The sequence below is a fragment of the Lissotriton vulgaris genome, chromosome 10 (assembly GCF_964263255.1).
Source record: "Lissotriton vulgaris chromosome 10, aLisVul1.2, whole genome shotgun sequence".
In the NCBI taxonomy this organism is placed as follows: Eukaryota; Metazoa; Chordata; class Amphibia; order Caudata; family Salamandridae; genus Lissotriton; species Lissotriton vulgaris.
In genome coordinates this window covers 750,477,711-750,498,650 of record NC_141698.1, presented here as the reverse complement: position 1 = coordinate 750,498,650, position 20,940 = coordinate 750,477,711, and the positions used below count along the sequence as shown (strand labels likewise).

Below are 20,940 nucleotides of genomic sequence, written 5' to 3'. Positions count from 1 at the left end.
CTTGGTTTTACAAATTATATACCTTCTTTATATCTTCATGTCTTCAACACTGAAATACAAATAATAGGGTTGAAACCAAGTTTATAACTATTTAGAATTATCTTAATCCTTATACTCATAATGTAACTACTTATTTTTTCATGATAACATCCTTTTTGGTTGGAATATATATTCAAGGCTGTTTTCTTACATTGTAGCATAACAAATAATTAGAAATATAAAGTTCATATTGATAGAAATCAATCAATCAATCTTTCGTTATTGCTTCAGCCTTATAATTAATACAATTAATTAATACAAAATATTCATATTTTACAAATACAATTTAAAACACAAACCCCACGCCCAGCGTCTTTGACAATGAAATCTAAAAAGGCATAGAGTTGGTGTACGACTAACCACCACTGACCTATCAAACTGCAAGTGTTTCCAAAGCATAACAATAAAACAGCATACTTTCATCTTCTTTTAAGAATAATCTCAATTACCTGTTTGGCACTTAAAATTGCAAAAACAAGACAAAATTCCCTCCCTTTCAATTGCTACATATTTCCGCCGTCAGTATATGTTCCTTAAGTACATTAAAATCCTCACGTGCATTAAAATATTGATATCAAATAATCCCTTCATTAAACTCAAATCACTACCCTAATACAGTATGTGCGTCTTGAGAAATTTATCAAACAGACTACAGCTGGTTCAGAATGCCGCAGCCAGGATACTACTAGGCATCCCCAGACAAAACTCAGCGAAGGCCATGCTGAAAATGCTTCACTGGCTCCCAATCGAAGCCAGGATCAAATTTAAATTGTTTTGTATTACAGACAAAGCCATGAACGACAAAGGCCCCGCCTTAATAAGAAAACTTGTAGCTTTTTATGTTCCGGGTAGATCTCTAAGATCTTCATCAGATCTGTTCATGAAAAAGGACAAGAATAAAGAGATCAAAATGGGGAGGAAGATCTTTTGCTCATCTGGCTCTTGGAACTCCCTATCTAAAGAAATGTGGTTGCTAAGAGATTACCTGGTATTTAGGAAAAAACTAAAAACATGGCTCTTTCGCTGATAACTTCTTCGCCCTGACTGCACCTTCTCCTCAGCGCTGGGAAGCCTTCGGGCAGCCATGCGCTTTATAAATCTATAGACATAAACATACTTTTTTTTTAAGAGATGAGGATCCCTCCCATTCCTCACGTGGATAAGCAAAAGATAATAAAAAGGAAATATAAGTGTATACTTCCTTAAGGATATATCTAAAATAGACAAATAGAGGTATTTTCCATGAAACGATTGGATTTCTAAAAATACTCCTATACTGACGTCAAAAACGATTGGATTTCTAAAAATACTCCTATGCTGATGTCAGTCACTTCCAAAGATGTTAACAATCTCCAAGGTTTTCCATGAGTTATAAGAAAAAAGTCTTAGCTGCAGAAATAACCTTACTCAGTTGCATATCAAGGATGATGTGGATGACAAGGAACTTATGCTTGATGACATCAAAATAACTCCAGCCATTTTTAGACATTGTGAGAATAATTTGAGGGAATTTCAGGGAAATTGTAGTGTTCGTGAATGTCCACGCACACTGCCAACTTTTTCTCCCTCTTAATGCACACACAACCTGCCAGTTCAGTGTCAATAAGATTGTTATAACTGGTATATTGTGTGAACATTAGGAGTATGTGAATTTAATTTTCACATATCTGTGAGATGAGTGAAGTACCTGGTAACAAGATAGGACACCATTGTCATATATTGTGATACTTATACTGCAAGCATGATACACTCATTATACCTCCATACATGCATCTATCGATACACTAAAAATACTACAAATGGTATCGCCAACGCAAACAGCAGGGCATAAAAACATATTCAAATAACGTATGTATTTATCTACATTTGAACTTAATAATGCCAGACTTAGTGACTTGTATAAAGCCATTTTCTCTTGGGGGCATGTCTTACCACTTGTGGAAGATGGCCGCTTGAGATGGGAAACACACCAATTGGAACCAAGGCAGTGAAAGCATCAGTGAGCACGGTGGAGTGGATCAGGAGTGCTGCTGTGCCATGTGTTGCCTTCCTCCTTTACTATGTGTGGGGTCAAGAAACATGTCTGGAGACCTGAAGGGGGGTTTCTGAGTAACTTGCAAAGGGGTTGTGAGGCACTGGATGGATCATGGCTCCAGCATCCATTGACAAAGAGGAGTGCGGAGAAGAATCGGGTTTCAGAGCTAGTGAGATCGAAGTGGTGCACAGAAGATGGCCACACCCCTGTACTGCGTAGCCAGAGCTAACTAACCGATTGGTGATGAAGTTGGGTACATAGTCAGTAGGGGCAGAGAATACCTAATGTGGACGACTACCTATTTCGGTTGAGGGGTGGGTCACAAATGGCCCATTGACTCAATTATCCTTGTAAAACATGGAAATAGGTCACAGGCCCTGGTCCCAGTCATCGGCACACCACTGAATAAATGATCGGCATAGAAGATCTGATGTGAGTGATTGGCCAAGGATTCTTTGTAATATTGACACTATCAGGTGTTTATCAGTACAACAGAAGTGCTCTTTGCTCCCTTCTTCCATTGTTCTGTCACAGTGCCACAAACCACTCCTAAACAAACGAATGGTTGACTTTTCACAACTGGTTTCTTCCTCCTAAAGATGAAGAAAGATGCATAAAAAATGGATCCGATTACTGTCTCTTTGCTTGGCCTCAAATTTGTTGCTGGCAATTATACAATCTGTCTCCTGGAAGGGAAACAATCTTTACAACGCAACTTTCACATCGCACTACCATTACAATGCAGTGATTACATCGCAACATCCCTTACATCGCATGCCATTACAACGCAACCATTACATCGCATGACCCTACAACGCGTACCATTACAACGCATGTCATTACAACGCATACCATTACAATGCATAGTACCCTTACACTATCCAACACTTACCCTACTGTTGCACCCCCTGGAGTTAGAATAGTAATGTTTACCCCGACACTGTCCAACACTTACCCTATTGTTGCACCCCCTGGAGGTAGAATAGTAATTTTTACCCCTACACTATCTAACATTTACCCTACGTTGCACCCCCTGGATTTAGAATAGTAATTTTTACCCCTATACTATCCAATACTTACCATAAATGCAATGTAATGGTATGCGTTGTAAAGGTATTATGTGATGTAATGGAATGCGTTGTAAAGGTAGTTTCCTAAAATGCGATGTAGTGTCATGCGATGTAATGGAATGCGTTGTAAAGGATGTTGCGATGTGAAAAATGCATTGTGAAGGCATGCGTTGTAACGTCATACAACCCTCCTGGAAAGATCAATAAGTGTCTATCCATGGGAATGCAGATGTCCTGCCATTGCCACAAAGGCACCTAACAGGTTGAATATAAAAGGAGCTCTTGATGCGGAGTTGCAGAAATTGGAGGAACTTAGCATGAAATAGACGTGCAAGGGCATTACAACAAAACTGGCTGGAGAAATATGCTTTCTTGATTTTCCTGGTAGAATTCACATGGGTGATACAAATCCAATCCCCTAATCAGCGGGAGCACTAACTGCAAAGAATTCACCGGTGAACTTTTATGCTATATTAAAGAATGTATTTGGGTGGTGAAAGAGACTCGGTCTCTGTTGGAGCAAAGAATCACACAATAGACTCCAGCCTCTTTTGTACTGACCTTCACAAAGTGTCAGAAAAAGTTGATACAATAGCAAGGTCTATGTGTGAATAGTACCACACTATAAAAGTAATGCAGGAGGAAATCAAAGTCAGTCAAGCCGAAAGGACATCACTTGCCCCTAGGGCAGAGGGCTGCAAGGGACGCTCCTGCAGAAACTATATCCATGAAGTGAGGGTACCAGAAAGGGGAGTGTGACTGAGTGTCGAACTATATGTTGAAGCCCTAATCCTAGACACACACCAACCCAAGGACCTATCTGTTTTCTTTGTTTTTTCTGTGGGGCAAGTGGAAAGGGTCCAGTGTTTAATTAGTAAAACAGTGAGTGCCGGTGCAAAAAGCTATGCTCAGAAGCCCACAGTCGGCGATATTAAATGTTAGCACGCCGAATACCAAGGCCACCTCAGGCCACATTAATCCACCACCCGCCACTTTATGCCCCTTTATCTCACTCTTGCAGGTTCCTCCTTTCTCCCTTTTCAAAGCTTTGTCTGTCTTTCTCCTTCTTTCCCCTTTGTGTGTGTTCCCTCTTTTGCTCTCAGAAAGTGTCAGATCGAAAAACAATAGGTGCCATCCCTCAAAATTGAGTGTCAGTTTACCCACCAGCTCAAATTACGTACTAAAAGGGTCCTGATTCTGCCTTCCAGATTCGGAGCTCAACCCAGATCAATAACAGCCTGATTGCTCAAGTTCAGAGACAGGAATGTCAGTTTGCAAGCCTCCAGGGGCGTAACCAAGGCCCCCCTAAGTGCGAAAGGCCCCGAGCTTCAGGGGGCCCCCTCAACACAGTGCTCTGGCCTGAGAGCTCCCGAGTGAGTAAGGAGGGGGCCCCTCCATGTACTTTGCAGAGGAGCCCCCTCAAGTTTCGTTAGGCCAGTGCATGGACTCCTGAAGGCTGATAATGCTCTTTTTATCTAACTTCATGCAAACTATTGAAAACGAGCATAAACCCTTTGATGCCACCAAAAGGGAACTTGGAAACAGAGAGGCCAGATGGGGTCCCGCTTATTTCAAGACAGTTTGTCTGGACTTTGATTTTAATGTTAATCGGGATAAGTCTACTCTCTTTCCTGTGATGTCATGACATACGTGTCCGGCTTCCAGATTCGCCTTTAGGACAGATGTAAGGGCTTTAACATGTCTTCTGTATTAGTCACAAGAGATAGTTAGCCCTCCTTAGAACTTAACCTGAGTCAGGTACTGAACAAATCTAAGGATGATAAAGGACATTGGCATTTGCTCTGTCTTTCGCTCTTCAGTCGTTCAACGCAATATCAAATGATTGTGCTTCCTAAGTTGATTTTCTAGCTTCAAAACACACCCTACTGGGTACTGGAGGACTAATTTAAAATGGTAGATGTCACACCTCAAACCCTGCTATGGGAAGGAGGTAAATCAAGGACAGCTCGGGATGTATGATGCGGGCATCACACTTCTATATCTATTTAACTATCATTGTGCAACATGACTATTGGTTATAAATGAATGCGTTTTGATTTTTCTATTGGAACTATATCTTAGGTCCTATAGATGTATATTTAGCACTGTATGGGAGGTGGTTGATGACTTGGCAACCAACACACACTTGATGCCGTGGCGAGATTATAGTAGACTGCCACAACAAAACTGTGATAGAAAGATGTACTTACAGGGACCACTCCATTATTTGTTTGCAAAAGGTTCAGTAAGTTAAAACTCCTGCTGGGTTTTAGTAAATAGGATTTACCGACGTATCACCCCTGGCTGATGTATGGAAACATAAGTGGAGAAGTGCGGTTCACTGGTTAGAAGCGGCAGACCCTGAAGCAGAGGTCGGCCTGGGACCAGGGTTCAATTCCCGACGCGTCAGGGTCTTGGGTCAATGACCGCTGACTCGATAATTCTCGCCTAGGTGCCTATGCTACCATGGGTCCCACTCTGAAACTCTGGGCAATAGCTTGCTTAATCTCCACAACAGCCCTAGCAGCGCTGGGGGTGCCCTCTCACAGGGAAAGCCAGGACGGGTTCCCCAGCAGTATACAGCGCCAGGATGCCCCAAGTGATGGGGTAACAGTGCACTTTACAAGTATACATACATTTACATAACTCAAAAAAATCCTTTGCAAAACTCGAGCAAGAGTTTAAACTAGTGGGCTCTGAGTTTTATTAAATATTTACTATTCAGTCATGCCATAGGGGCATTTGTACCAGTGGCTACTACTCTATGGGAGATACTCCCCACCAAAAAATGGAATACTATTTGAAGCCTTATCCCAAAAAATATTTTGTTACTCTACAGATGCTGTTTAATCATACTTTGTCTCAACTGGACAACCTAAGTGTAAAATGGGCACCCAATCTGGGGCACAAGGATTATCCTGAGTGGGAGGACTTGCATTGCCCCAATGAGGTGACCATGAGGCATGGGTTCAAGTTAGGGCATATAAAAATACTGCTTAGGATGTATTATACTTGAGCATATTTGCTTAAATTTGACAAGATTAACAGTAAACTATACGTACGTCTACGGATGTGGACTGGTTGAGGCTGTCTACCATACAATCTGGATGTGTCCTAGACTATGCCTATATTGGGTTGCCAATATTCTAGCAACAATCCCTGAGATATTGCTGGAGGACGGGGCATGTATAATGTTGATGGGCATATGAAATGGACTATCCACATCAAAATACTTCAAACTGTTTAACAAGTTTGCCCTTATGGTGGCATGTCATGACGTGGCCAGAAAATGGAGAGATAAAATGGGGAGTCTGAAGTCCAGGGAATAGGAATATAAGTGTCATATGGATTGGTGTAGGCACACAGAATTTTTTTTATATTTTATAATTCTGTTCCTTTTTTACTCAAATTCTTATTTCCACTCTATATGGATTGTATCCAGTCGAGATTGCAATGCTGCACCTAAGTGTTAAAACCATTATGTCCTAATATTACATTTTAATTCACAGCTTTTATAATTTTCGTTGATCCAGCATTGGTTGTAGTGTGTGGGACAACGATGACAAGAGGCTAATTCAACAAGTTCTGTCATTTGATATGTTTATGTTGGGAAACAACCTTTACAACGCAGTCATTACATCGCACTACCTTTACATAGCAGTCATTACATCGTAACATATTTTACATAGCAGGTCATTAGAATGCAGGCATTACTTTGCATGTCATTACAATGCATACCATTACCATGCATAGTACCCTTACACTATCCAACACTTACCCTACTGTTCCACTCCCTGGGGTTAGAATAGTAATTTTTACCCCTACACTAATATAACACGTGTATTTGTAAAGCGCACTTATCACCCATGGGTCTCAAGGCGCTGAATAACAGATGTTTATTGGTACCCAACCCAATGGTACTCATTTTATCGCCCTCAAATGGATGAAAGGCTAAGTGGATTGAGAAAAACAAGGACCCCCTGGACACTGGTGTCAGTGAACTCCTAGGGCAGGGACAATAATGTGTGAACAAAAACCCTAGGCAGTCAAAAAAATGGCAAACAAGTAATATAAAATGACAGCAAAAACTTCATACATAGAAAAGTAAATTAAAATTGATCATAACTTTAATAGAAACAGATAAAAATCATACATGTAAAAGGCATAACCATCACCGTACGATGTAAACATAAGAATTAAAAAACATATATTTCATACATTATATTATTATACAAAGTACACCTATACAAATTAATATCACTGGTTTTTATAAGAGATCACACTGTGGCGAGAGAAACTAGACGCGTTTCGGCGCAACAACGCCTTCTTCGGGAGCCACAAAATGATAGTGATATTATTATCAGAAGATTTGACCAAAACTGTATACAGGAAGCAAACGATCAGTTCTTGGGCACTCGAAAATACATAAATGGCCACAACAGTTGGTTTCCTGTTATATCTTTCGCCACAAGGCTTCAGAAGGTTGATATGTTAAAAAGTATCCACAGGTACTGAAGTATATTACGTATTAAGTTCTTAAGTCGTAGAGCCGTTTATTCAATCCGACTAAGTGTTGATAATGTGGTGTGCTCCGTTGGTGCTTAATGGTATTTCTTAGTAGGAGCCTCCTTATAACAGGAAACTTTAAAAACCGAAAGAATGCAGAATGATGCTCTCAGACGCCCGACGTAGCAGCGTGAAAGTCCGCCGCACAGCCGAAGGAGTGGAAAGATAATCAGGGAATCCTTTTTACCTTGTTGCCCGTGTTGGAGACTGTCCGCAGGAAGGGAGACTCGTATCCCTGAAGAACCTTGAGCCACATCACCGTCGCACTTGACCTCACGGAACCCGCTTCGCGGGTCCCGCAGCGCCTCGTACATAGGAGGCAGCGAACACTGGGAGAACCGAGGACTGGCTGTGCGGGCAGGTGAGCAAGCCGGCGGGGCTGCGAGCACGCAGGCAGGGACTCCAGAGACCAGGAGCCCCTGCGCGCCCAACTAACACACCTGGGCTGCTCTCCCCGCTGGCCACACCCCCCTGTACGCCAACCAATAAGCCAGATCCAATAGGGTATATATTGGACCACTGCCCCCGCTAAGCGGGAGTGAGCGGGAGCGCGCCGGGAGAAGCCCGGGACAAGGGCGGGACCGCCTGTGGCCGTCAGGGGACGAAGGAGGCCGGGCTGGGCCAGCCCTCTGATATCTGTCCAACGGTTTATTCTACAGTAAGTGATATTGAAGTACTGTACCCTACTGGCGTGAAGTAGAGCAATGTCTGCCTCTACAAGTATTGTCAGTGCCAGCTCGACTGCTCCACCGGTCGAGATTGGACCACTGGCAATTGGTCCCTTGGATAAATTCTTCTTTTTTAACCGCTCATCTCTATCAATTGACAAAGAGTTATCCTTGGCCGAGAGGCGCGCAGAGCGCAGACTATCCATTGAACTACTCAAAAATTCCACGGACAAGCATTTAAATCTAACATATCCCGCCCTGGTAACGCCACTATCTTCAGTAAATCTTCCAGCCGCTAATGAGCAATCTGAGGTACCCGCAAAAGCTATAAATAATGACAATGTTATTGAATCGAAGAAATCCAGTGGGAGTCACACTAATCCTACGTTGCTTCCTGACTCTGGCGCCCAGGTTACCCAGGTTCAACCTAAGCACGGATCTAAAAGGAAAAGGACTGCTGTACCGAGGAAATGCAAATTTGTGGCGAAACCCCCTCAAAAGCATAGGAAGCTACACAAAACTATGAGTACTAGAGTGGTTGCCACTGAAGCAAATTATAGCACAGAAAGAGTACAGATTGGGGACGTTGCTCCTTCGAATAGCCCAGTCTCTGGACAGAATATTGTACTTGAGACAGCTTCTCCAACGGATGACAAGCTGTCAACACTTGCAAACCTGATCCCTGAAATAGAAAAGTTGCTTAGACTAATCCTTACCCCGATAGAGGATCGTATTGCCAAGCTCTCTGATAGATTAAACCACTTTGAGCAGGCAACGCTAGATAACTTTTATTCCACAAAATCCTTGATTAAAACTAATGTTAGGGTAGATGTAAGTACTAAGCATCAGGGCAATACTAACCACGCTACCCAAGATAAGGGAAGAAGGCCTCAAACTAACCCCCAGTACCATCCAAGTCTAGTAACGCCATCGTAAATACAACTCCTAAACCTACTGAATTGGTACACTCAGGCCCTGCTCTAAACCATCCTAACACTACAAGCCCAGCTGTGTCTGTGGTGCTTTATTCAACACCAGTACAAATTCCACCTCCTGTTGTTGGTCTAGGGGCTAATGTATGTCCCCCTGTGGGTAAAGTTACAGTACCTACAAAAGCACCCAATAAGCAGTTAGTTCCAAACAATCCTGTTGTTGGGAAAGGGGCTAATGTATGTCCTCCAGCGGGTAAAGTTCTAGTACCAACCCAACCAACTAACAACCAGTTGGTGTCAAGCAAACCTGCACTGCGCCCTGTTCCTATAGTTCCCACATCGATTCCACCACCCTTGAAAAAGCCACCACATAGAAAACCCCCAGTGAATCTTACTCCGGACTCCTTCCCCTACGTAGCAGTCCTTATAAATGTTCCACCACTATCTACAGGACAAAGAGAAACCTTCCAGATGCTTAAAAACAAGATCATGCACTGGTTAAGGGAGAACCGACCTCTCCCAGGAGACATCGATGGGTTAATCATAGGGGTAAGGAGAATAGATTGGATAGGGTATACACCCAAAAGTCTGGGTGGGGATTGTATTGTGGTTAACTTCCAAGATCCAAGGGTGGCTGGATGGATAACTAGGCAGGGATGGGGTACAAACAAGGGAGGTATTGGAATTGTAGATCTTACCTTTTTTTACCCCCGCCCAACCAGTGTATTGACTAGCCTGCTTAATGAACCTATAAATCCTCCCACCGTACCATGGCCAATCATTTCCACTCCAGCTCCACCTCTTGTTCAAAACTATACCACATGTATGAATTATAACCCTCATGTCGGATGGCAGGCCCCAGGATGGGGATGTTGACAAAACATCAGAGAGTTGTGTAGTAGTAGTGGAGGGAGCACTAATGAGTTTAAGGGGACCTGTGAAGATGATGTTGGTATTGATGGTACAACTTTAATTGTCGGTTCCACAGGGAAGGGGAGTTTTGTGGTCGAGGGAGGAGGTGGGATAGAAAATATAAATGCCAGTGCTGTGAAACTACCCACATCAACAGTAAACATGGTAATTGATATTATTGATGATCCTGTGAAGGTCGCTAATAACATAGAAAACCCAATGATTTCCCAAATGTGTTTCAACAATAGCAATTCAGGTGGGATTGAGCCTAGCTTTGGTACGCTTTTATCCTGGAATGTTGCAGGGTTAGGTAGCAAGATAGACTCCCAATCTTGGGTGGAATATATCAGTGGGTTTGATGTTTGTTGTTTCCAAGAAACCTGGGCTTGTGACCCCCTCTTTCTTTGTGGTTATCTAAACTTCTCTATACCAGCATCCAAAGGTGGAAGGGGTCGGCCTATGGGAGGCCTTACTGTATGGATAAAACAGGATTTGAACATTACTATTAAAATGTTGGATTTGGGAACTAGCGATATACAACTGTTAAGCATCTCAACAGAAAAGGGGTTGTTAATGGATTTGTATAATGTCTATGCAAGAGGCAGTAACACAACCAACTCTTCCACCCTAGAGGTGCTGTCTGCTTCCTTAGAAACCAAGCCCCAAGATAGCAGGGTAATAGTAGCCGGGGATCTTAACAGGACTTTTGAACCTCTAGACTGTACAAATGACCCCTTAGGGAAGGATGAGGACAATCTTTGGGGAGTACCATCTTTATGTTTAAACCCCGTCCCAAGGTGGACAAAAGACATCCTACTATTGAATGCCATTTGTATGGAACACGGTCTAAGAGCCCTGAATGGGAGAACCCCAGGGGACAAGGAGGGCAGTTGCACCTTTGACAACGGCAACAGCAGGAGTAGAATTGATTATATAATATGTAGTCTCCAGCTGTGGCAGGGGGTTATCGATATGGCTATTAAGCCTAGAATAGAAAGTGATCATAACCCCCTTTGTGTGACCCATAGGTGGTGGAATGTCGGATTGGGAAACTTGCATCTAAGGAACGACCAGATCCCAGTCATGAGCAATGATGAACGTAGGTTAAAATGGCCAAGGGTATTGGCTAACGAGGAAACAATGACCTACATCAACCATGAGGTGGATAAAGCAATTTCTGCCATGGAGGCGTTAGATTTCACAGCTCCCGGGGCTAGGGATATCACAGACATCCATAACAAGTTATTTTCCATCCTTAAACCATGTTTTCTGACTAAAATCAAGAAAGGGAGGAAAACTCAGGATGTTGGCAGGTGGTTTAATCGCCAATGCAGATCTGCACGAATGGAATTGGGACAAGCCATTAGAAACAGGGACAGTGTTGCAATTAGAGTGACGAGGAAATTGTATAAACTGGACATTTCCCAAGCCAAGAGGAAATAGGACGAAGACCACTGGGCCGAGTTAAAAGAGGCTTCTAGTAACAAGGATTCTAGGATCTTTTGGAAAATTATCAAGTGGGGTAGAGGAGGTAGCCCCGCAAAGCCTGATAACAATGTAGCTGAGGAAGCCTGGGTTGAGTACTTCAGACCACAATATGCTGAAGTCATGCACCCCGGGGCAGGGGAGTGCATAACGCCAGTCTATGCTATTGATAATTTGTTTTCCCGTAAAGAAGTAGAAAATGCGATTAGCTCTGTGAATTGCGGGAGAGCACCAGGGTTAGACTGGATACCCCCGGATATCTTCAAGTACGATATGATGAGATGGGTGAGGTATATCTTCTTGTTAGCAAATGCTCTAGCCAAGGGGGGGGTGGTTCCCGAGCTATGGAAAGGAGCAATTATTATCCCCATTTACAAGAAGGGAGACCGTTCACTCCCTGCCAACTATAGGCCCATAAGCTTAATAGCAACCATGCAAAAAGTAGTGGGGAGAATGGTTACAAATCAGCTTATGGAATGGGTGGACGACAATAACGCTCTTTCCCCATATCAGGCCGGATTTAGGCGAGCAACCAGTACCATTGACCAGGTTTTCCGCTTTACCATACTGCGGTGGAAGACGGTTTTACTTGGAAGGGGCTGCCTGTATGTCGCGTTTGTCGACCTACGGGCGGCATTTGACTTGGTCCCCAGGTTTAAGTTATGGCTGGTCTTGCAAAAGCTGGGGATTCCTGCTGAATTGCTCACCCTAATTATGCGTCTACATGAATCCCATTTCGCAAGAGTTCAGTGGGGTGGGAATGGCGAGTCAACCTCGGACTTCCCCGTGGAAAGGGGGTCCGACAAGGCTGTGCCATGGCCCCCTTACTCTTCTCATTATTTATTAATGGGATTGTCGAGCGAATGTTGGAAGCAAGCGTAGACGCTCCATCGTTAGCGGACGTCAGGGTCCCGATCCTGATGTTCGCTGACGACACTCTGATCTTGTCAAAAACCCCTGCAGGGCTACAACGCGCATTAAATATTTTTGATATTTTTTGCAAAGAACACGGCCTAGAAGTAAATGTGGGGAAGACAAACTTAATGGCCTTTTCCCCACGCCGTAAAATCTACCCTAAGGTAACTCTGAATAATAGCAAGTTAGAGACTGTCAATGAGTTCACATATTTAGGGGTTCAGATAGCAGAGGGCCCTGACTGGTCACATCATTTGGAAAAAGCGGCCCTAAAACACCAACCGATTTCAGGTGCATTGCGGGTAGAAAACCGAAAATCTAAGACAAAACCGATTAAACCCGCCCTTATAGTGTATGACGCAAAGGTCTTAGGTGCCACTTTATACGGTGCGGAGTTATGGGCTTGGGATAATCTTTCGGCCCTACAGACATCTGAGAACAAGTTTCTCAGAGGGATTACAGGCCTCCCACAGAGCACCCCCCTAATACCATTGTTCCTAGAGTTGGGTAGACGTCCAATTAGCAATAGAGCACGATTGCGCCCTGTTCTCTATTGGAGACGTCTTTGGACAACTCCTGAGATTAGACAATATGCTGATGGTTTCCTTTCCATAATCAAGGAAGACAACTTCCACAAGATAAAATGGCTTAAAAATCTAAGGGCCATGTTAATCAACCTCGGGTTTTCCAATCTTTGGACTAACCCTGCGGAAGAAGTCTTCCCAAGCAAGGAAGCCCTCAAACTACAATATTGGGACTGGGTGGGTGGCAAGCTGCTGAGAGGTGTTAGGTCTGACTGTATGGCGGGTCGCTTCCTGGAGACAAAAATCTGTCCTATCTTAGAAAATTATTGGGACACTATTACGGTTCCAATGGATAGGAAGTTAGTCTTTCAGCTAAGATCTGGTTCTATTCCCCTAAAAAAACTAACGGCAGGTTGGCAGAGGTCGACTAATAGGTTATGCCCAGTATGCGAAACAGCTGTGGAGAGTGTAGGCCACTTTCTATTTGTTTGTAAAGCCTACTTATCACCTAGGAGAGTATGGCTTACACCTGTATGTAAAAACCTTGGGACACGTGACAGCGCAGTGGCACTAAGAATTTTGTGTACATCAACTCAGGAGTCGATAGTTATGGGGGTAGCAAAATACTTGGGGTGGGCTTGGGCAATTAGGCGGCGATCTTTGGGGGGGTCCAGTTAATTATGTTTCTTTTTTTTTTTAATTGTCTATAAAATCCAAAACTAATTTGTTATATGTAAATTTTTCTATGTCAATATTGTATGAGCTTGCACAGAATGTTTATATGAAATTTGTACCTGTTAAATAACATGTTTTTATTCTGTAATGTTCAATTTTAAGCTGTGCTTTTATGAGAAATAATCTCGAATAAAGCTTGTACAAACAAACAGATAATCAGCTAAGTGGACCTGCCGGGATTTGAACCTGTCACCATGAGGTCGAACACAGGGCCCTGCAGTGGATGCATTAGTACATTGAGCCACCAGGCCCGGGTACACTATCCAACACTTACCCTACTGTTGCACTCACTAGAGTTAGAATAGTACTTATTACCCCTATACTATCCAACACTTACCTTAAATGCGATGTAATGGTATGCATTGTAATGGTATGCGTTGTAAAGGTATAATGCGATGTAATGGAATGCATTGTAAAGGTAGTTTCTGAAAATGCAATGTAATGGAATGCAATGTAAAAGAATGCGTTGTAAAGGATGTTGCGATGTAAAAACTGCGTTGTAAAGGCATGCATTGTAAATCTATGCGTTGTAACGTCATACATTCATTTATGTTTGAATTCACATTACGCTATATGTTGACCACACACTAACCATGTCATTTAATATAATTCACACACTTGAAGCTTGCTTCAGGTACACATATCTAAAACCAGCAGGGTCTCATTTTAAAGATATTTTGAACACCTTTGCTTTCAACTTACATTTTAAACAATTGTTGGGCATTTTCCTTCTAACTAAACATAAAATACATGACGGTTTAAAGTTAAAACGTGATTTTTAAATTGAAAGTGTCTCTTGAAGAATAGATTTTGCATTCTTTTCACTGCTCATTGTTATTTCTGTTGACTGGAGGGCTCTCATATTTATGTGTTTTCGTATGCACAGCTTGTACTGAACACATTCCGCTATGGTGCAGCAATTAATGATTTTATCAGGAGCAGCACTTATTGAATAAATAATACAAGAAGAGCAAGCTTTCTATTTTTGTCATAATAGTTACATTTTGTCACAGTTTCCCTGAGTAAAAACAAAAATCACTCTGCAGCTCTGGCCCAAAGCATTTCCCTCGTTTACAAAGCATAATGATTGCCTTGGCCCGAGGAGTTAGCTGATAAGCTGTATAAACTGTTGGGGTAAATATCACTCCTAATGAGATTCAGGGAGCCATGTTTTGACAGCTAAGCACCTGTCCCCGATGACAGACTTAATTTCACATCGAAATGAAGCGCTTTTTTGGAATCTGTTTAACTTGTATTAATCTTTTTGGCATTATGTTTTTTAATAGAATTTCTACCATGCCAACAAAGGGAAGAATGAAAAGAAGGACATGAATGACAAAAACAAGGAAATCTTACTAGAGGTAAGTTAAAGCTAGCATTTAGATAGCTTTCTTTTGTGTGTGTTATTAATTGACTATGTATTTCCATTTTGCGTTTTTACCACCACAACAGGCGGAATGGAGAAAGAGATCAGACCTCCTGAGATGTTCCCTTTAGCCTTTAGCCAGCTGCTTTTTCATTGTTTGTATTACTTTGACACTGTTAATGCCTATTGCATTTGTTTGCAAAAATATATAAATAAATAAAATCATTGCAGTTTTGTCAAGGTCTGACCTATTGGCTTTGGCAGTGCTTCTTCTCCTCCTACTACTGACTAGATGACTGGGTGGAACGGGATCCCTCCTCAAACCAGAATACTTACTTAAAGCATCTTAAGGTAGTCTACTAGCACCGTTACTGTACTTTCCAGGGGCAGTATTTCATAAAGTGCCCCAGGTTAGCAACTTGTGTGTATATCCACTCTCTGTGCATCTGGGGAACTTTGGTATTACAGAAGGGGCTGCAGACATTTGCCTCTTCCCACTTCAGGCAACACACTAAAATATACAAAAACCGGTTCAAACTGAGGTGGCATGGGGCTCAAAATAACAATGGCCAGGGATGTGGCCCTAGTAATTACCAATAGCTGAGATTACTTCCAGCATTCCATCCGTCACTTTTTTGTATACTTTAGTGTGCCCTAAGTGTAACAGGTATGCCCAGACGTGGGTCCCGTGTACACTGTGTCTGTGGAACAAAGCTATACTTGACTGATGAGCTCTAGCTAGGTGAAAACAGTCCTGTGTTCCTTGTGTTCCTGGCCAGGCAGTTAGGGCTGGACTGTTCCCACTGGATCAGGGTGAAGACGGATATGTATATGGTTGAGTCCAAACTGAGGTGCATGGTGTGCAGAATAACAATGGACTGGCATGCAGCCCAAGTAATCTCCAGTGGCTGAGAATAATTGTCATTGCATCCATCACTTTTTTGCATGCTAAAGTACCAACCTGAACGCGAGGTCCCAAAACAGATTGCATTTAATGACCAAAATAGCCTGAACTTTGAGTGTAGAAAGTTCTGAATGGAAGACGAAGATACAGAACCGAAAAACGGGAGAACTGGAGTGAGGTCTCTACCTTCCTTTGTTCACCCTCTGCTACACTCTTTTTTTAATGGAGTTTAGATTATGGGAGAGTCCAAGGACCTCGGTGGGCATCTGTAAAAATATTGATATTCTTCCATTCAGACTTCATTGGGGATGTTGTAGATCATAAGAGATAAGCCTAAGAATTTGAGGCAAGAGATCATGGATCCAGCAGTTCCTGTTGGTCACTGAACCCGTCTTGTGCTGGAAGCATTCACGGGCCATTGCTGTTTCCACACACATCTCTCCTCTGTGCTACAGATTTAACTGTGTGTATCTCACCTTGCATCATCTAACATGTCGGCAAATGCAATTCACAAAGGCCTCAAGGTGTGGCAAAGGCTGAGGCTTGCAGAACAATAATGCCTATCGACTGTACTACTGGACATCGAGAATAGGAATATCATGATATCTTAGGGCCATGGACCACTTTTTTGTTCCTTTCACCCTAGTCAAAACACATACTCAAACTACAGGTCACAACACCATAAAGGCAGGCACGAAATGGCGTAGAATCATACCGGATGGTATGGTTAGCACACTGGAAGCCCAGACCCTAATCCTGACAGGAAATCTAGATGAGGCGAATATGATATGGTCTGTTTGGCTCAACCTACCAGTAGAATAGTGTCATCAGAAAGATAGGCCAAGAACTAACCGCACCAGTAGAAAAACTGCAGGGTTCAACAACCTTCTAGCCTCACTGAAAAAATAACGTAAAAAAATCAAAAGAAACTGGAGGAAAATATATGATCCTATTATCAAATGTCAATATAAGAAGGCCATCAGACACTAACACAATGAAATCAAACAAGCCCATGCAAAGCACTTTGAGGAAAAAATCAACTCAGCCCTCAACTCTTCTAGGGAACTTTTTACGGTTGTTAGATCCCTAAACTACCACAGAACAGGAGACCCTCTCTCAACAAACCTCGAAGGAGAAATGCAACGAGCTTGCGACCTTTTTCAAAAACAAGGTAAAAAAATCTATAACTCTATGCAAGGAAGCACTTATGCAGACAGCATAGATGCCCCTCCAGGAACCAGCAACCCTGAGGGACAGGCCACAGGAGCAATATTAGATCATTTCCCGGTGTTAAGTATGGAAACTATGAGCATGATCCTGTGGAACATTAAATCAGGCTCCCCAAGACCCGGTTCCTCCACACATTCTACCGCAGGGCGGAAATACAACAGTGGCCACTACATCAGAACTTCTTTCGCTAGCTCTTACACACAGGATAATTTCCAAAAACTAGAAACATGCCATAGTCCCACCATTACTAAAGAAACCCCATTCAGACCCTACAAACCCAGGGAACTACAGCCCCATCTCACTATTGGGAAAATTACCCCTGTTGGAAAAAATTGTGAAAAAGCATGTTAACCATACCTTTTCCTAGTTTCTGGAAGAGAATGAGGTGTTACATCAGACCCAAATGGGTTTCAGACCGCAGCATAGCACAGAGTCAGCCTTGCTAGTGGTCACTGAGGAACTCAAGGGAATCCTCGATGAGCGGGGGCGCAGCCGCAATCCTGTTACTTGACCTTAGTGTGGCTTTTGACACTGTGGATTAAAACACCATGATCCACAGACTGAAGGAGGAAGGTATCAGAGACAGTGCCCTAGACTGGCTGTCCTCTTTTCTCCAGATAATGGAAGGCGGCCACTTCTAAGATGTCTTATAGATCTCATGTGGAGTCCCACAGGGGTCCGCCCTTAGTCCCACATTATTCAACCCAGAAAGGGCGCAACATTCTGAAAATATAAAATGGCCACCACAGTGTGCATCACACATTGCTACTGCACTTTCATAGCTACTAACCATCACACTGCTACAAGTGTGACAATCAAGACTGTTCGAGGCCGCCAAGGTATTAGTTGTTTTTACTGTATATTGAATTAACAATCAACAGTTTTTCTGCTCAACTTTAAATTGCACAAACAGCGCCACCATATGGCAACTGAAATAAGTGCAGGTTCTGGCAATTAACTGCTGGTACAGCCAATTAAGTGTTGGTGCTAAGCATCGGAAACCACTGGCTCAAATTAAGCACTGGAGGAAGGGGCCCTGCTGGTATATCATGCAACCAGGCACCTCATGTAGGAATGAGGAGAGATAATTTTGAGGGTAGGATGATGAGAGAGTCAGGATGTGCCAGGGTAAAGTGGGCAGTTGCTAAGCAGCACCAGTGACCCTACTGCTTCTCTTAGTGGCAGATATAGTTTCCCACTGCCGAAAGGCCTGCTGAAACTGCCCCTGTTTCCGAGGGGATGGTGCGAGGTGGAGGAAAGTGTTGGAGTGGGTGTCTTTGATTGAGGACAAAGCATTACTAGTCAACCTGCTGCTCCTTGCAGCTGCAGGACCAGTTGCCCACTGCTGGCACTTCTGAAACTGCCCTATAAACCTAAAGAACTTCATATATTATGCAGATCAGAAACATTTGCCAAGTTGCAAGTGTAATAACTTTGCAACTATACACACACCTACTTCAAACACGCAAGTGTTTAGGTCATAATGGTTTACTCGGTTGACTTTCAGGGGATAGGCGTAGGAGGAGCTTGTGAAGCAGGTAAACACTTGGTCATCGCACATCTATGTACAACAAAGGCAGTCGTTAGTATGGTAAATATTCTAGTTCGCTTAAGCAGTGGTGTAGCGTGGGCGTGGCCACAGGGGCAGTTGCCACAGGTGCAAAATTCTTAGGGGTGCTAATTTTTCAAAGAAAGGTGGAAGGGGCTCAGGAAGTGCTAACGGTCCACGGTTTGGGTGCGCAGTACATGCCTTGCCCCGGGCGCGGGCAACCAGGGTTGGATTGGGATCAAAAATCAGCCCAGGCACACCAAAAAAAGTGGACCAGATTTGCGTATTGCCTTTCCGCAAAGCCACACATGAATACAAGTGAGACCACCTCTGCTCAGGCCCCCTGCCCCCGCTCAAACAGCAGACATTAATGGTCAGCCCAGTGAGAGAAAGGGGGAGATACCTCCGGCCATCTGCCTCTAGAAAGACCACCCAGGCACCCACTGAGCCGCTGGCGGCATCCTAACAGCACAGATAGCCCCCAGGCTGCCCAAAAACGCCGCCCACAGCTGGAACTCGGCTACCCGCCCTTCGGCCATTTCCCAAGTGCCCGCGTTACCAATCCGACCCTGCTGGCAACCCACGCTACGCCGCTGTGCTTAAGGGCAACACACATAGTAGTATCGATCGCTGTAATCGACTAAGAACTGTGCCAACCCACCTGTTGTGATATGCCTCTGTAAACTGTTATGATATGCTAAACTTTGATTAAAATTATTTTGAAAAAAAAGACAATCATTTCAAGTATGGTGCTGTGGGCATGAAATACCAAATTAATACTTTTTAATTAATTCTACATTTTTAACAGTTGTGAAACTATTTCCATGTAGTCGCTGTTTCCTAATTCCTGAGTCTCATCGTCTGTTTCCCAGGTGTACAAATATGTCCGTTTTTATTCACTTTTGCTTCTGCGCCTTCACCGCGCGCTGCCAACCGTTTGTGTGATTTCTGTGTATTACCACCCACGCGCCTAAACACTCGTGTTTTTCTCGTGCAGGAAAGCTTCTGTGGAACCTCCGTCATTGTGCCAGAGATTGAAGGAGCTCTGCACTTGAGGGAAGACGGGAAGAAGTCCTGGAAACGACGCTATTTCCTCCTGCGGGCCTCTGGAATTTATTATGTACCGAAGGGGAAGACCAAGGTCAGGAGGTCACAGGAAACATTTTAGCAATAAAGCAGTTCTTGGAGGTGAAAGTAAAGAACCCCCTAGGCGGAATGTTAAGTGCATGCCTTGTGCACCTGAGAGTTTTTACCCTGACCGCACCACTTGAGCAAATATTGGGATATGATTTTTAAATCCTTTTGGGTTTTTCCAAGTGTTTGGTTTCTGCAGCGTGATAAAAGTGGCGTATTTCATTTAAGTGCTGGCTTTAAACAACTAGAGGCTGACATTTTCCTGAAAATAACACAATTACGGTACACCGAGGTCCCGGTGGGAAATTGCCATTCATCATCGTATTCAAACGGTCGCTCTCTCCCTCTCTTGGCAAGAACATTAAATAAAACAAGTTTGATGTGCGTAACAAGAGTAAGCCAGAGCTGTTATCACGGTCACACAGATTGCAAGAAACTTGCTCAGGTAACTTGGCCATACATATGTTTCTGAAAGACTATTTTTAGGTTTTATTGTTAGACCTTTTAATTTTACTAAATTATATATATATATTTCCCGTAGACTTCTTTAAAAAGCTCTACTGCAAAAACTGCTCAACAGAATTGCAGCAAATTTGACAGGAAACTAGATCTTAGTTCACAGATTGTGTTTTTTCTGATGTGATGTAAATCTGTTCAGTAGTTATTTGAAAATTAAGGGTCTAAAATATTTGCTGATCTGGATGGTTCCAGATGAGGGAGCCACACAAGATGAGCTTAAATCCATTTAATCAGAGGATTGCAGTCCTCCTGTCACTCACAGCACGAATGTAGAGCCAAACGTGTTTCGGGCGTGTGACCGCCCTTGATCACTGGCAAACAAATGAAGCGGCAGCAACAAGGGAACCATCTGCGCAT

At 43.2% G+C, this 20,940-nt stretch overlaps 1 protein-coding gene across 2 annotated transcripts in view; it reads left to right on the top strand.

Moving 5' to 3' along the window:
• The window catches only part of APBB1IP (amyloid beta precursor protein binding family B member 1 interacting protein), an 880,024-nt gene that overhangs the window by 642,542 nt on the left and 216,542 nt on the right, over positions 1–20,940 (top strand). For both annotated transcript variants that reach the window (XM_086941655.1, XM_086941656.1), the window contains 2 exons: positions 15,168–15,242; positions 19,928–20,071. In XM_086941655.1, the coding sequence (XP_086797781.1) occupies positions 15,168–15,242; positions 19,928–20,071 (219 nt within the window). The remainder of the gene's footprint in view (positions 1–15,167; positions 15,243–19,927; positions 20,072–20,940) is intronic.